The 16879-nt window shown below is 40.8% G+C and overlaps 1 protein-coding gene across 1 annotated transcript in view; it reads left to right on the top strand.

The window, feature by feature from the left end:
* The window catches only part of plcl5 (phospholipase C like 5), a 135031-nt gene that overhangs the window by 112028 nt on the left and 6124 nt on the right, over positions 1-16879 (top strand). Inside the window, exon 5 of the mRNA XM_022672553.2 lies at positions 8693-8802. Within this exon, the coding sequence (XP_022528274.2) occupies positions 8693-8802 (110 nt within the window). The remainder of the gene's footprint in view (positions 1-8692; positions 8803-16879) is intronic.

Below are 16879 nucleotides of genomic sequence, written 5' to 3'. Positions count from 1 at the left end.
AGTAAACAAGTTCATCTCGCTCCTCCGCCAGCTTCTCGCCCACTCTCTTTCTCTCTCTCTCTCTCTCTCTCTCTCTCCCTCTCTCTCTCTCTCTCTCTCTCTCTCTCTCTCTCTGTCTTGTTGGGAGTCTGAATCATCCTCTCTCTAATGGCTCTCTTCACTGTGTCACAAAAATAGAGGCTTTGTGGGAACACACTCCTAGTCTGTGGTTAGAGGTCATTCAGATTTTTTGTAAAATTTCGTTTTTGCATTTTTATCTCTCTGTCTTCTCTTCTTCTCTATCATGTCAATGTATGTGTTAGTCCCATATCCCATGACTTTTGCCTTATCCTATGGAAGCTGAAGAATGCTTCACTGGCCTGTAGGATACATGTGTGGGGCCACCTGCACTGAACGATGATTTGATTTCCAACAGAAAGACTTTTCTCTCTCTGTGTTACCATGGACAATTTAGCCAGATGGTGCTGGTCATAATCATTACCACCCACTGCAGGTGGATCAAGGAATGTTCAGGGTCCGTACAGCTTCAGAAATACAATGTCCCATCCATTTTGACACCCACTATCAGGCCTCAAACTATGTTCCTTGCCATAACATCTCACAACTTATTCAGTAGTGGATGTTGCCAAGTCATCCCCTGAGTTCACTTAATGATTAGTATATACCAGTTATTAAATATTAAAGTTTATTAACATTGCTTGCTTTATTTTATTTCATTAAACAATACTAAACCACATAAATACACATAAATATATTCTGGAATGCATGGGCTCCAAATATAAGCAGTAACAGATTTTGTTTTGACAGGATCCAGTGGAAATCAGGCACTGGCTTTGGCAAAACCTGAAATAGAACTTGGTATTTAGAACCAGCAGTTAGACAGTCACCCCACCCTGGAGCCCCGATTACTTGTTTTAGATGCTTAATTGTCCTAATTTATATCCCAGCTCAAGACCAGCTTTTCCTGATTTTGCTGCTTTTGAATGGTCTATGCTGGTTTTCGATGGTCATTGTAATGATGTATGGTACCCCTACACATTACCATATTACCATTTGAGTAGCCTGTAATGTTAAAGTTTACCTATAATGTTAATATTTATACTTACCTGTAATGTTCCTACTTACCTGTGAAGTTCTAAAAGAGTACCAGTTGGCTACTTATTGGCTTATACTTACCTGGGTGAGTTCATCCTCTGTAGAAGGGGAGGGGTGTTAAGAACCTAAAAGAAAGATATTATGCACATTATTAATTATGTTTATGTAAATAATGGTTGAATGTGAATTTCTAGAACATTTAGGAATTGTTTGGTTTTACCTTTGCCCATGTATATTTTTGAGTGTCCTTTTTTTGTATGTATTCCAATTGTAACTTACCTGTTAACAGACATGGTAGATTCAGGCGAGGGGATAAGAGTATATATGCCTTCTGAAACAGATGTTGGGGAGGTCAGGTGGGAAAGGTATTTTGCTCTAGCCCTAGAAGGTGGCTGACTCCCAGCTTTACCTTGTGTGGGAATAATTTGATTTTTATGACTTTGTAGTCATTCTTAGGCAAATCCTCTGATGAGAGGCTTTTTGTTTTCTTTTGTTTGTTTATTTATTTATTTTTTAAATGCGCGCTTGTAAATATCTCCACTGCTGGTGAAAAAAATAATTCCAAACTCAAAGGATTTCCTTGCATTTTTTTTACTTTTACTCGGTGCCCAAGGTCATTCGCCCAAACACTACCCATAGGGTGTTTTTTTGAATATCTTTTTGATATTCGTGGGGCACCTTATCACAGTCATGAAAATATACTCTATACTGGTAAGATAGCTGGTTAATCCACTTGGCAAGACTGGTCAAACTGGTCAACCAGTTCGGTGATGCAGCTAAACCATCCAACTGAAACAAAAACATTCTCTACTTTTCAGACTCTAAGTTGTAACAGATTGAGCAGTTTGAGCTGCCCAGTGTTTTTAATCAGAGGTTAAACAGGGTATGATACACTGGTAGTAACTGGTGAAAAACCCTGGCTACTCTCGTTTTCAGAAGTGGAACTGAATGTAGACTAATACATGCATATCATATACGTCATGATTGTTCCTACTGTTTTCTCTGTCTTTCTTTTTTTTTGCATAACTGGACTTGTGTCACAGCTTCCCGCCTCTTAATTAGCTGTGTGTGTGTGTGTGTGTGTGTTTGTGTGTGTGTGTGTGTGTGTGTGTGTGTGTGTGTGTGTGTGTGTGTGTGTGTAAGAGGTCTGCTGAAGGTGCCGATAGCCTCACGCAGCACCTCTCAATTCCAATAAACACTCAAGTTTCCCTCCTTCAGTCTGTCTCTTTCTTCCCCTCTCTCAATCACTCTCTCCATCTCTCTCTCTCTCTCTCTCTCTCTCTCTCTCTCTCTCTTTTGTCTGTTGTTCTGTTCATCATGTCTCTTTAGACGGCTGCGCTCCAGCGTGTCACATCAGCCGATCGAGAGTCAACCGCTTTCAAAAGATCTTTTTTCACACATCACCGTTACCATAGAAACCATGTAGCCTGTCACTCAGCAGCATTATCTGTCACTAAACACAAACAGCACCCGTCATAAATACACACACACACACACACACACACACACACACACACACACACACACGCTCACTGACAGCTCAGACAGGTTAATTAGGCACAAATTACACCTTTAGCTGTGAAGTCAGTTACTTATCAGTCTTATCAACTTATCACACACATATTACTCTCTCTCTCTCTCTCTCTCTGTCTAAATATCTCTCTCTGTCTCTCTCTCAGTCTAAATATCTCTCTCTGTCTCTCTCTCTTCCTCAGTCTAAGTTTCTCTCTGTCAGTTCAGTTTAGTTCTGTGGTGCTTTATTGGCATGAATGCAATTACATACACTGTTGCCAAAGCAATTAATAACACAAGTAAACATATATTAAAAAATAATAATAACAATAATAAAATAAATAAATATACAGATTAGAGAAAAAAATAGTAATTATAAAAGGTTGAGAGACCAATAAAGGAAGTAAGTAAAAATAGTCACAAAAAGCATGTTAAAGTTGGATTCATTGAACAATAGATCTGTCTCTCTCTCTCTCTCTCTCTCTATTTCTCTCACTCTCTCACTCTCTCTCTCTGTCTCTCTCCCAGTCTAAGTATCTCTCTGTCTCACTCTTTGTCTCGTTCACCTTCTCTTTCATCTTCCTTGCTTTCTTACTTACTCTCTTCTTTGTGTATTTCTTTCTTTCTTTCTTTCTTTCTCTTTATTTAGTTTTTTCTTCAACCCTCCCACTGTCCATCTGTCTTTCTCTTTGCCTCTGTCAGTCTGTCTCTTTATATCACTCTTAATCTCTTTGCTATCTCTCTTTTCTTCCTCTTTTATCTTTCTCTTCTATCATTATTTTCTCTCTCACATACACTGCTGTTTCTCCCATGTCTCTTTTTTTTTCTTTCTTTCTTTCTTTGTATCCGTTTTATCCGTCCTATCCATTTCTCTTTTAATATCTTTTGTCTCTTTATTCTTTTTATTTATCTCAGTTTTCATATTCATCTGTCTTTCCATTTCTCTTCCTATTATCCTTTCCTTCTCTCTTATTGCGTCTCCCTTTTTTTTGCTCACTTTATATCTTCTCTATTTCTCCCTTTATTCTATGTCTCTCTCTTTCTGGCTTCTGTCTCTACATCTCCCTCTATATGTCCCTCCAGTTCTTTTACTATAGTAATGGCAGATTGCATGGCTATGGGCTGGATTGTATATATGTCTGTGGTAATGAGTCAAAGAACCTTCTGAATTTGGTGACTAAGGGGTGTGTCCCAGTACTTGTGTTCATATAGTGTAGGACTGTAAATGTTGTTTTTCGATAGTATTGGGTGGTTTGCAGTTTAGGCTTATATATGATCTGTATAAACTGGACTGGGACTGGCGACTGACCAATATTTACAAACTACTACAAAGTCCTATTATAGAAAAGAGATAAATGTAATTACCAAGATATAGACCCTGTCCAGAGCACATGCAGTGTGTTTGGCTCAGGTGTGTGAGGTGCTGTAGGATGGTGTGTGTGTGTGAGAGAGAGAGGGAAAATAGCTATATGAATCAAAGCCAAAGCAATAAATGTCTCCATTCTTTTGTGTCAGGAGGGGGCAGGCTGGTATTTATGCCCCGCCGTACGCCTTAGAGAAAAGGCTGCCAGTGTGGGTTCAGGCCGGTGAGAGAAAGGATAGTGTGTGTGTGGGTGGGTGGGTGGGGGGGTTGTGTGTGTGTGTGTGAGGGGTCTCAGCTGTGAGCTTGTGGCAGGTGTTGAGACAAGAGAAGCATTTTGGCACCTTTAGCTTCTGCACTCAGACACAACCTGCCTAGAGACTCTCTGTCTGTCTGTATCTCTCTCTCTTCCTCCTCCCTCTCTCCCTCTCTCTCTTCCTCTGTCTCCTCTCTCTTCATCTCCCTCTCTCTCCCTCTCTCTTAGACAGTGTCTTTCTCTGTCCTCTCTTATGTTTCTCTTCATCTCTTTCTCTCTATTTTGTATTGGTCTTATTCTCTTTCTTTATTTCTTTATTTTTTCTTTCTTTCTCCTCTGCCCCCGCTTTCTCTACCTCTTTTTTTCTATCCATCTGTCTCCCCATCTGTCTGTGTCTCCCTGCTCTGCCTCCATGTCTGTCACTCTCTCTCTCTCTCTCTCTCTCTCTCTCTCTCTCTTTAGATTTCTTCTGCTGCTTCCCTTTTTCATTGTTGTTTGGTTCACTGTTGGGGTTTGTTGCTGGTCACAGGAAGCTACAGTTCCTTGTTCGACTGGTAGAAGTTTTAGCTTCCAGACGTTTTAGCAGCCAGTCAGGGCTGCAGGCTTGTAGCAGCCAGTCTGGAATTGTTGTTTTTTTTTCCAGCAGTTTCTGCCGTTCGTGTTTGTAGAATGTGTAAAACCTGTGGAGGAAAGAGATTTAAAGACATTTAACACCAGTAACTAGATAACATAGATATAATATAAAAATAATTAAGAATTTAGCTTTGGATAAGCATCTGTTTTCTCCCCTCCATTGACCATTCATTAATCAATTTGGTGCATAAGTTAATACTTTAAATGGTTTCCACTAGACTTTGGAGCTTTTCTGTGACGATTTGATTGGTTTATTTGATTGTGTTGATGATCACCACCCAACCCAACTCATCCTCAACTCCCTAACTCATCCCCAACTCTTCCGCAACTTATCCTCAACTCCCCAACTCATCCTCAACTCCCCAACTCATCCTCAACTCCCCAACACATCCTCCACTCCCCAACTCATCCTCCACTCCCCAACTCATCCTCCACTCCCCAACTCATCCCCAACTCCTCAACTCATCCCCAACTCATCCCCAAGTCCCCAACTCATCCTCAACTCCCCAACTCATCCCCAACTCACCCCCAACTCATCCCCAACTCACCCCCAACTCCTCACCTTATCCCCAACTCCCCAACTCATCCCCAACCCCATCTCATCCCCAACTCCCCAACTCATCCCCAACTTCCCAAATGTGTTGGATAAAGTGCCATCATTCCAATATACACAGTTCCACTGCTCCACAGCTCAATACTAATGGCTTTCTAGCCCTGTAGCTCACACCTTACACTAGGAGGGACAATGCCAGTAGATTCATACTCATCCCCAACTCCCCAACTCATCCTCAACTCCCCAACTCATCCCTAACTCCCCAACTCATCCTCAACTCCCCAACTCATCCTCAACTCCCCAACTCATCCCTAACTCCCCAACTCATCCCTAACTCCCCAACTCATCCTCAACTCCCCAACTCACCCCCAACTCCCCAACTCACCCCCAACTCCCCAACTCATCCTCAACTCCCCAACTCATCCCTAACTCCCCAACTCATCCCTAACTCCCCAACTCATCCCTAACTCCCCAACTCATCCTCAACTCCCCAACTCATCCTCAACTCCCCAACTCATCCCTAACTCCCCAACTCATCCTCAACTCCCCAACTCATCCTCAACTCCCCAACTCACCCCCAACTCCCCAACTCACCCCCAACTCCCCAACTCATCCTCAACTCCCCAACTCATCCTCAACTCCCCAACTCATCCTCAACTCCCCAACTCATCCCCAACTCATTCCCAACTCCCCAACTTATCCTCAACTCCCCAACTCATCCCTAACTCCCCAACTCATCCTCAACTCCCCAACTCACCCCCAACTCCCCAACCTATCCTCAACTCCCCAACTCACCCCCAACTCCCCAACTCATCCTCAACTCCCCAACTCACCCCCAACTCCTCACCTTATCCCCAACTCCCCAACTCATTCTCAACTTCCCAAATGTGTTGGATAAAGTGCCATCATTCCAATATACACAGTTCCACTGCTCCACAGCTCAATACTAATGGCTTTCTAGCCCTGTAGCTCACACCTTACACTAGGAGGGACAATGCCAGTAGATTCATACTCATCCCCAACTCCCCAACTCATCCTCAACTCCCCAACTCATCCTCAACTCCCCAACTCATCCCTAACTCCCCAACTCATCCTCAACTCCCCAACTCATCCCTAACTCCCCAACTCATCCCTAACTCCCCAACTCATCCTCAACTCCCCAACGCATCCCCAACTCCCCATCTCATCCCCAACTTCCCAAATGTATTGGATAAAGTGCCATCATTCCAAAGAACACAGTTCCACTGCTCCACAGCTCAATACCAATGGCTTTCTAACCCTGTAGCTCACACCTTACACTAGGAGCAATGGGTGGAACTTAAAATACTTAAATGCATTCATTAGAAAGGGTGTTGACACATATTTGGAGATCGAGTAGCTGATTGGAGCCCAGTGCAGAAACTTACGTGAACCGTAAAGAGAAAATTGTTCCTAGAGTTTCTAATATTTGATTTAAAGCTCTGCGGTTCTAAGAAAAGCCTCAGGGCCGGATTTATGCAGAGCTGAAAGGGAAAGCACACAATCTGCTGAATGTGCTTTGTTTTTCTGCACGCTAGCTAAACAAAGGTGAAAAAAAAACCCTCGACAGCAAACCACAAACAGATTTTACTCTGGAAGCCATTAGGGAGCTCGCAGCGCTTTAAAAACACAGGCCTGAATGAATCACTGATATCCACAGTACATTTAGATGCAATTTGATTTCGCCCAATGACACAAACGGCTTCTCCATATCTGCTGAATATGGCCGAGAGATTTCCAAGGAAGCTGAAATGCTATTAAACAGACACTTTCCTTCCTGGACAGATTTCCTCTTTCTGTTTTTTCACACAGACAAAGCATTTGAATGTCAAAGCTTTCATCTTTCTCAAATTGCATTCCTTCAATCCATCTGTCTGTTCCCCCCACTATTCATTCACTCATCATGTCATTCTGCAGCATACAGCATTTTATTTCATTACTGCGCTCATACAAAGAGACGCTGCTGCACGTTTTTGCAGTTCTGCTTGTATTGCAATACCGCTCTCACGGAGTTCACAGGGCCGTGGCAGAGTTTTGATGCCGCTTCAAATTACTAGCCTTTCATGTTAGAAATGCCCTCAATCTAACAGCCAAAATGAATGTTGTACCATTAGAAGCAGTGTATATACATCAAACAGCTTGCTAGCTTGTAGTTTGAATAGTAAGTGTGCTATCCAAGCTTTAGCTGGCTTAGATATTATGCTAGCTAGCTAAGCATGCTTTCAAAACAAATTGCAAACTACCAGCTGGTATTGCAGCTCAGAGACAACTTGAAAATAGAGGCTTCACTTTGACTCACAATTCTAAAGACTCAAGATTACACTTGAACTTTCCTTTCAGATACTCGAGATTCAACTCTACATAACTCAACATAATTTGGACTCAGACCTCAGAGGCTTGAAAGTGAACAGAAACTAAAACTGGACCTGAAACTTAATTGAAACTTCAGAATGAGACTAAACTCAGATTCGAACCCCAAAGGCTTGTGCCCTTCACTTTGACTCACTTTGGCTCCACTTGGATTCACACTGTAGCAACTCAATACTAAACTTTATCTTACACCCCCAAAGACTCTACACTAAACTCAGACTCATACTCCAGAGAATCGAGACCTTACTTTAACTGACATCCCCAAAGACTCCAAACTACACTCAGAGTCGTACTCCAGAAAATTGAGAGCCAACTTTGACTCACACCCCAAAAGACTCTAAACTAAACTCAGACTAGTATTTCAGAGAGTCAAAACTCCATTTTGACTCACAAAGACTCTAAACTAAACTCAGACTCGTTCTCCAGAGAATCGAGACTCACACCCCCAAAGACTCAAGACTCAACTAAGACTCACACCCAAGAGAATTGAGGTTAAACCTAAACTCATACTCCAAAGAATCGAGACTCCACTTTGACTCACACCTCTAAAGTCTCAAGACTCAACATGAACTTAAACTCCAGAGATGCGAGAATCTTACAACCTTAAACGAACAGACTCAACTCAGACTTGCACCCCAACAACAAGAGTTACACTCCAACGCTAAAGATTCAATTTAGAGTTACACTCCAACACTAAAGATTCAATTTAGAGTTACACTCCAACACTAAAGATTCAACTCTGACTCACATTTCTTGGTTCAACAAAAGGCTAGAATCAGACTTGCAGAGACGCGCTGTAATACTTTTTTCTTTTTCTGCTAAATTTAGTGGTTGAACATTGTGGGGACAATGATTGAAGTATTAAGAGAAGATACTAATAATGTTGTTTCTGCAGGGTTGGACTTCCATGAGGACCTGCACCGCATCGGAGCTAAAGAGGGGCTGAAGGGCCGAAAGCTACAGAAAGCCATGGAGAGTTACGCCTGGAACATCACTGTTCTTAAGGTGAGTTTGTGTGTCTGTACCTTTTTGTGGATTCATGATAGTAATTTGTATTTCTACTAACATACTTGCATAGTGAATAAACTGCATATGTGTACTCTGTGTGTGTGTGTGTGTGTGTGTGTGTGTGTGTGCATTCTAAAAGCGTGTGTTAGGCCTATCTAGACCTACCAAGCTAGAATGAATGTCCTGTCCTGTCCTGAAATGCCCACACTGAATAGCCTGAATAGGCTTTGTGACCATGGCCGGCATATTAGCAGTTCATTAGCGTCTACCTCCTGATGCTTTAACCGGTTTCCAAGCCACAGTTTAGCCTCGGCTTCACCACTTCCTGGCAGCGTCCCAACAGCAGCAGAACACAACCACACGACACACCACAAGAGTGGGAATTAATCAGCGACGATGCTCCAGGGCACTGCGGCCTGCCTCATTCTCATCGCTAACACCACACTAATTAATCGCCGTTGATTGCTAACTGCATCATTAGACATCTTTATTGGTGGTCACAGCAACAAACAGGGTGCAATCAGCTTTCTCTTCTCTTTCCTTTACCCTCCCACTCCTTCCTCCTGCTAATTTATGCACACATGCTAAATAATTCTAGGCCAGATTTTGTTTTTTTACTTTCTTTTTTTTTTTTTTTTTTTTTTTTTACTGTTTTTTTCTGTGAAAATAATTAGAAATGCACTGGAGTCTTTCAGAAAGCCTGGTTCCCGGGAGGTCTTATATATGTATTTATTTATTTATATATGTATTTATTTTTTAATTACAGTTCTGCAATTAAAAACATGACTGCCACAGGCTCTCTGCTCAGCGTTCCAACACTCTAGCACTGTTTGTATCACAGATTCTGTACAGTATATTTCCAAATGTTTGTGGACATACCCTTGTAATGAGTGTAATAATGCCAGTACAATATAACTCTCTACAGCAGATAATCATGACCCCACACTATTGACACCGTGTCTAATAGCAGGTGGGGTGTCTAGTAACTAGAGGAATATAAACCCCATCTTCCCAGCGTTGAGCTTTGAAGCAGCACTGTAATGACATTGTCCCATTTAGCATCTTTTTAAACATCCTGACCTCACTAATCATCGTCAAATCATCATTGTAGTGCTTCAAAATCTAGTCCAAAGACTTCCCTGGACTGTACAGACAGTTTTTCCAACAAAAGCAGGACAAACTTTTAATCAATGCCTGAGCAAATGCATAAAGCATGAAACATCTGAAAATGCTTCTCTGGCGAGCTTTTGTTTACATCACTCCCCTGTCTCTCTGTCGCACTCAACGTGACTTTAGTTTCTGCCCGTTTTCGTTTTTCCGCTCGCTCTCGGGCTCCTTATCTCTTTATAAGGGCATTTTTTCCTGGTCGCATCCCAGTTCACTAGGGCAGTGGTAGTGTCATGGGCCACGAGCCTAACAACCCAGGTTCGATCTTGCACCTGGTTGTTTATTTATTTTTTTCTTTCTTCTTTGGTTTACCTACTTTGAGATCAACTGTTCTGCAATTGGGTTCAACAACCCTCTGGGCTGGAGAGCTACTAGTCTGTAGAACCCCATCCTATTACACTTCATTTTATCATCCTTACCACCCCCCCGCTCTGCTTGTGGTCCGCCACATAATAACTTTGAAAATACCCCTGAAATATACCATTACTTACAGTGTATGTCCATATGGTGTACTAAGTAAGTATGTGGCTTCGAATGCACACCTATTTACTCTGGTTATGGGTTGTTGTAAAGAAATGATAAGCTCTGATTTGGCTAATTGACTGGTTTACATCACCTCAACAGCTCACAGAAGACACGTACCATAGCTCGGCTTAGCTTTTAGCGGTCTCCAATTCAGCTGCTAGTCATCTTTATATCCCCTATCACAGGTGATGCTACAACACAAGAAGGGTGACTAGCAAGACTGGCACATGCCTCCTTGGTTTTAATACATCAGCACACAGAAGCCTTGCGCTGATCGACATCACCCGACTTAAAGGCTAATTGTGCTCTCTTGGGTCTACGGCAGCTGATGGCAAGCTACATGACCGGGATTCAAACCAGCAATCTCCCGATCAAAGTGGCTGTTCTTTAGACCTCTGAACTAGTTTTAGCATTTTATATTTTAGGGTTATTTTAGGTTTGGCTTATTTTCAGTTTTGAAAGTTAATAGCAAGTATACAGGTAGATGGAAAGAGAAAAGGAAAGAAAAGAGAAAAGAGGAGCGAGTGTGACAATGTGTGATTCACAGTTAACCTTGTGGGCTCTACCTGACTGTTCACACTCTGTTTACACACACACACAATCACACACACACACAATACAGCATCAGGACATGGGGTCAGGTGTGTACTGTATGTATCCCATTTGTTTTATGTAAGCAATAAAACCCAACCTCATACTCATACATATGTACAAGATCCATATGTACCCATATATAATAATATGACCCACATGCATTACATATACGTCATTGAGCCAAAACAACAAGCCCACTCATAAATAAAGCAAAAAAACTTTGAAGTCTTGTAACAACAGAGCATGTCACACTGTCATGGTCATGTTATAGTGTTTTGAATGCAGGGAAATGGACAAACAAGAAGTACAAAAGCCAAAAAGGGCTGGAATTGCTACAGGCAGACGACTGGGTCAGGGCATGTCCAAAACATTCTAAAGGATTGTGGGGCTCTCTTAAGGCCATTGCACACTTGACAAACCACGTCATGCAGCATCGTGCTGAGCAGTGAAGCGCTAAATTGAGAGCGCAGAAATGGATGATTTGTTTGTCAGCGGTTCTCAAACTGGGGGGCGTGACCCTTGGGGGCCATAGTGGGGTCTTTGGAGGGCCAGAGAAAAATATGTATGTAATGACAGATTGTTTAAAATCGATATAGAGTTTTCAGTTCATTTTATGTCCATTTATCATTTTTCCAATTTAGCCATGTCTTAAAAGTGGTGCTTGCAAAGCCTGTGTTTTTTTCTAGGTTTTTAACCTAGAATACTTGGGCACTAAGTCTACTAACAGTATTTTTAAGAGGGGCAAATTTAAAATAAAACTTTTATGTGTGAAGGCAGTAAAGGCAATCCCATCCGGGTGGAACCTGCAGAAAGGCTACTGTGACACATTTCTCAGATTTATTTATTTATTTATTTATTTTGTACCATGTTTACACAGCGAAGCACCCCTTGCTCTATAGCTAAAGACCAAAGGAGTGAAATGTATTCACATTCATTAAACTATAGTTAAAAACTCAAGCTTTATACTCAAGTAAAAGTGTAAACTAGTAGTTTACTACTAGTGTAACTATTAGTTTTAAAACTACTTAAAGTATAAAAGTAAAAGTAATGTAAGGGGAAAAAATGCAATTAAAGGAGAATTTCGGTGTAAAATTGACTTTGGGTTTAGTAAAACATGATAAAGAGTACTAACTTTTGTTGAATAGTCCACCTCCATTCTCCCATAGCTTTCCTAGATCCAGTAATTTATTCTGTTTGTCCAAACATGCTTTAGAATGGATGATATGGGGCATATTTTGCTCTTGCAGATAAATCACTTTTAGCACTGTCATCCAGGCTCAAAGTAGCTCCATGCCTCATAGGTAGAATCCGGAGAGCCCTGACAATTAAAACGAGGCATTATTTTTTTTTTTTTTAATGCACAAGGCGCCTAGAGATTAGGTTATGCTACGGGTTGTAAACAGTGGCTTTTAATAAGCTTCTTGTGCACGTTTAAAGTTTTTAATGTCGTTTTAAATGTCAGGGTTCTCCGCATTTTACCTATGAGGTGTGGAGCTACTTTGGGCCTGGATAACAGTGTAGAAAGCTTTTTATCTGCAGTGGCAAAATATGCCCCGTATCATCCATTCTAAAGCATGTTTGGACAAATGGAATAAAATGACTGGATCTTGGGAAGCTGCGGAAGAAACATTGGTGGGCTATACAACAAAGGTTAGTACCCTTTGTCATGTTTTACTACACCCAAAGTCAATTTTACACCGGAGTTCTCCTTTAATTGCATTTTTCCCCCCAAATATGCCCCCATATCATCCATTCTAAAGCATGTTTGGGCAAATGGAATAAAATTGCTGGATTTTTGAAAGCTGCGGAAGAATAGAGCTGGGCTATACAACAAATGTTAGTACCCTTTATCATGTTTTACTACACTTTACACCAGGGTTCTCCTTTAAGGACAAAACCCTAGGCACTAACCTCCTTTGCAAAACACATTTTCCTAAAAGCCATAATGAATATAATGTTTTATGTGCAGCTGTGATGGATACAACATGTATAAACCAATAGGGTGTCTGAATGGTATATGTTTATACTTCCCTACATCCAACCACAATCCAATTCACTCTATCCGGATGGAGAGATTTATTTGGATAGGGTTTTTTATGATAGAAAGCCGGAGTGAAAACAAGCTGAAATGAAATAGGAGTAACGAGGCTATTTTTTTAAAAAATGTAAGTAGTAGAAAGTTCAGATAATTGGGTAAAAATGTAGGAAGTAAAAGTAAAAAGTCAACTAAAAGAGTAATTACTCCAGTAAAGAATAAATAACCTAAATTTCTACTTCAATAAGGTAAAGTATTTGTATTTAGTCACTTGACACATTTGCTGCAGACCAACTGGACTTCTCATGCCCATGCAAACCCCTTTCTATTGTCAGAAGTTCCCAAAATGCATCTGCACTAGATCTGGACCAATGGAAGTAGGACATGACGCTGTCTGATGCGTCATGTTTTCACTTGGATGAATTTGATTCCTAAAGTCTTGTCTTTTGCTGACCAGTATGACCAGTCAGACCATTGCATTTCATCTCTACAGAGAAAATGACGTCACCAGACAAGGTCAAGTTTGTTTCAGTCATGGCCATGATATTGTTTGTGCCATAATCCGTATGTACGTGTGTGTTGTGTGGATATGGGTGTGTTTGTGTGTGTGTGTGGACATCCTCTTGGTCATTGGGATGGAAGCTCAGTCAGTGTCTGTCTGCCTTTGCTCCTCCTCTCAGTCTGAAAGGCTGTGAGTCACGCCCACATGCATAATTCAACTGTTTAAAAATATATGATTTATTTATATCAGAAGACTTGTCTATATAGGTCAAGGATCCTGCTCTACTGCTGTTAACACTCTATATACACTGCAGCAGCCAGAAGACAGGTCAGAAATTCACACTGCACAACACTGCACTGCGCACACTACTGCTAATGCAGCTGCTACAGCTTAGCCTGCTACCACACAGCCTCAATCTTCTCTTCTTCTCATCTCCCCTTTCTTATCTTCTCTCCTCACTTTTCTTCTCCTCAATTCTCTTCTTCTCTCCTCACTTCTCTTTTCCTCCTCTCACTTTTCTTCTCATCAGCTCTCCTTACTTCTCCTCTCTTCTCCTGTCCTCTTTTCCTTACCTCTCTTCACTTCTCTTCTTGTCATTTCTTTTCTCATCACTTTTCTTTTCTTCTTCTTGTCTCCTTTTTTCTCTTCTCACCTCTCTTCACTTCTCTTCTTGTCACTTCTCTTCTCTTCACTTCTCTTTTCTTCTCCTTACTTCTTGTGTCCTTTTTCTCTTCTCCTCACCTCTCTTCACTTCTCTTCTCCTCTCCTTACTTCTCAACTTTTCACTTCTCTTTACCTTACTTCTGCTCTCTTCTCTTCTTGTCTCCCCACTTGTCTTCTTGTCTCCTCATTTCTCTTCTCATCTCCTCACTTCTCCTCTTGTTTCCTCACTTCTTGTCTCCTCTCTTCTCCTCTTATTTCCTTACTTCTCTTCTCCTCTCCTCAATTTTCTTCGCGTCACGTCTTTTATTTTCTCCTCACTTCTCATCTCCTCTTCTTACTTCTCTTCTCAACTCCTCACCTTTCGTCTCTTCACTTCTTTTCTTGTCTCCCCATTTCTCTCCTTACTTCTTACTTTTCTTCTCTTTTGCTTTTTTTGTCTCTTCCTTTTCCTTTTAATCTATTTTCCTCTGTTCTCCTTTTTTATTTTCTTCTCACACCTCTTTATTTTTTATTTTACTTCTCATTTCCTCAAGTTGTTATAGCAGTGTAAACACATCTGTCTCTTCACTTCTTTTCTAACTTCTCACCTTTTTTCTTTTTCCCTTTTCTCCTTTGGTCATTTTGTCTCTTCTTTTTTTCCTCAGTTCTCCATGTGTCTTCTTATATCTATCCTCCTTTCTTCTTTTCTGTTCCCTTTCCTTTTTCTTGTTTTTCTTCTCTCTTCTTACCTCTACCATTCTCTTCTCTTTACTTCTCATTCCTTTTCTCCTTTCTTCTCAATCTTCCTTTCACTTTAATCTCTTTTTATTGCTGCCTTTCTTTCTTCTTCTTACCTGTTGTGTATTGTTATTTTTTCTGTCTTTACTCTTTTGTCCTCTTCTCCATTATTATCCTAATTTCTTCTCTACTCTTCTCCATTCCCCACATCGATGTTCTCTTCTTTCACAGCTGAACATAGTAAAGAATAAATAAGACCGGCCTGTGCTCTTATTACCTGTGTGTTCTGGATCAGATCTATTGGTAGTAAGAGCACTGTGACCATGTACGCTGTGTACTTCACTTCATCTAGTGTCTGGAGTTTTTTTGTATGGTTTTTTTTCAAATCCAGATTTTGCACTAAATAGAAATTACATGCTATTACCTATTCTTCATGTTATCAAGTCAAAATGAAAAAGCTATTTTTAAATGCTGTCAAAAACATTTATAAAAGTGATAGTTTTGTAGTGTAGAGGCGATCCCACTCATTTAGGAAAGAAGTATACTGAAATGATTGACTCACAAACTCAGCCGAATCAATTATGAAGAGGGACACGCAGTGTCACTGATGTGAAGCACCAAAAGCTATAATATGAGTGAAGGGGTTCCCATTCATTTTCATCTTTGACATTGAGAGATCTGCTCATTCTCACTATTTATCAAAACAAATATTAGTCAATGCAGCTGTAGCTTCGTTATTATGGAAACCAACAAACTACAACCTAAACCTCTCATATCTTTTCTTTTTTTTAAATCAACCTTAGATTTTACAGATATAAACATATTTTACAGTTGGTTCTCCACAGGTTAAACAGCACAGTGCAGAAACATTTTTTTTAAGCGTCTTATGTCATCTTCGGTGTTCTGCACATTACATTCTGGTTCACTGTGAACACACTACTTGCTCTAAAAATGGCTCATACCCTACAGCAATACCTGATTTTACTAATATAGTCCAACAGCAAGGTTCCCCTGTAGATTTGTCTCTTCACAACCCTTCAGGGCCCAGACGAGGTTTCTTCTGTGATGTCTCGGTTGGTCTCTTTAGCTACTATTCTTCATTAAGACTTATGTAACAAAGACAAGAGACAATAGGTGCCCTCTATTTACCTCATGCCCATGTGATGGAGCCCAACAGGGTTAGTAATGGGGAAAGGAGCGGTTACACATGGGGCCCATCTGGGTTGTAAACTTTACCTTGGGGTCTAGATGGGACCCATGTGAAATTAAGGTGGGCTGTAATGATGGGCCCAATTGGGAAGCCAACTGGCTCCCAGTAACAATAAAAAATTACCAGTTTACTTACTACCATACTACCCTATATCCCACGCGGCCCACATTCCGCCAATGTGAGCAGCACATACAGTATAAATGTTGACTTTTACATACTATTAAAGACAAGCTGTGCTTTCATTGGCTGGTTTAGGTCACAAGAACAGCCTTGCTTGCCAGGTTTCTAAAATCTTACAATTAAAAATAAGCTGTTACTTTCTTTCTGATGAGTCGTTAGCTTTAGCTTTAAGCCTTGCCCAGATCGCTGCTTGCCTTCCCTGATTTTTGCTTTGCCACATAACTAGTTTTAGCTCCACTTCTGCAGAGTTATGGGGCTTGATTTACCTTAGTAAACCATATTCCAATGACTAGCAGATTCTGTAGGTGATGTGCTGCTCTCCAGTATCAACAACACTATATTATCTTCAAAACAGCAACTTTACAGTATAGAGATAAAACCTTCAACTTTCAATAGAAGTCAATTTAAAATGTCAATGGTATTCAGGTAATGTTGGCATAATTTCTATTGGTCCATTGATTGCAAAATTTTAAGAGAGAAA

Source organism: Astyanax mexicanus, chromosome 19, assembly GCF_023375975.1.
Source record: "Astyanax mexicanus isolate ESR-SI-001 chromosome 19, AstMex3_surface, whole genome shotgun sequence".
Taxonomy (NCBI): Eukaryota; Metazoa; Chordata; class Actinopteri; order Characiformes; family Acestrorhamphidae; genus Astyanax; species Astyanax mexicanus.
The sequence above is the reverse complement of the archived record's forward strand: the minus strand, read 5'-3'. Positions and strand labels throughout refer to the sequence as shown.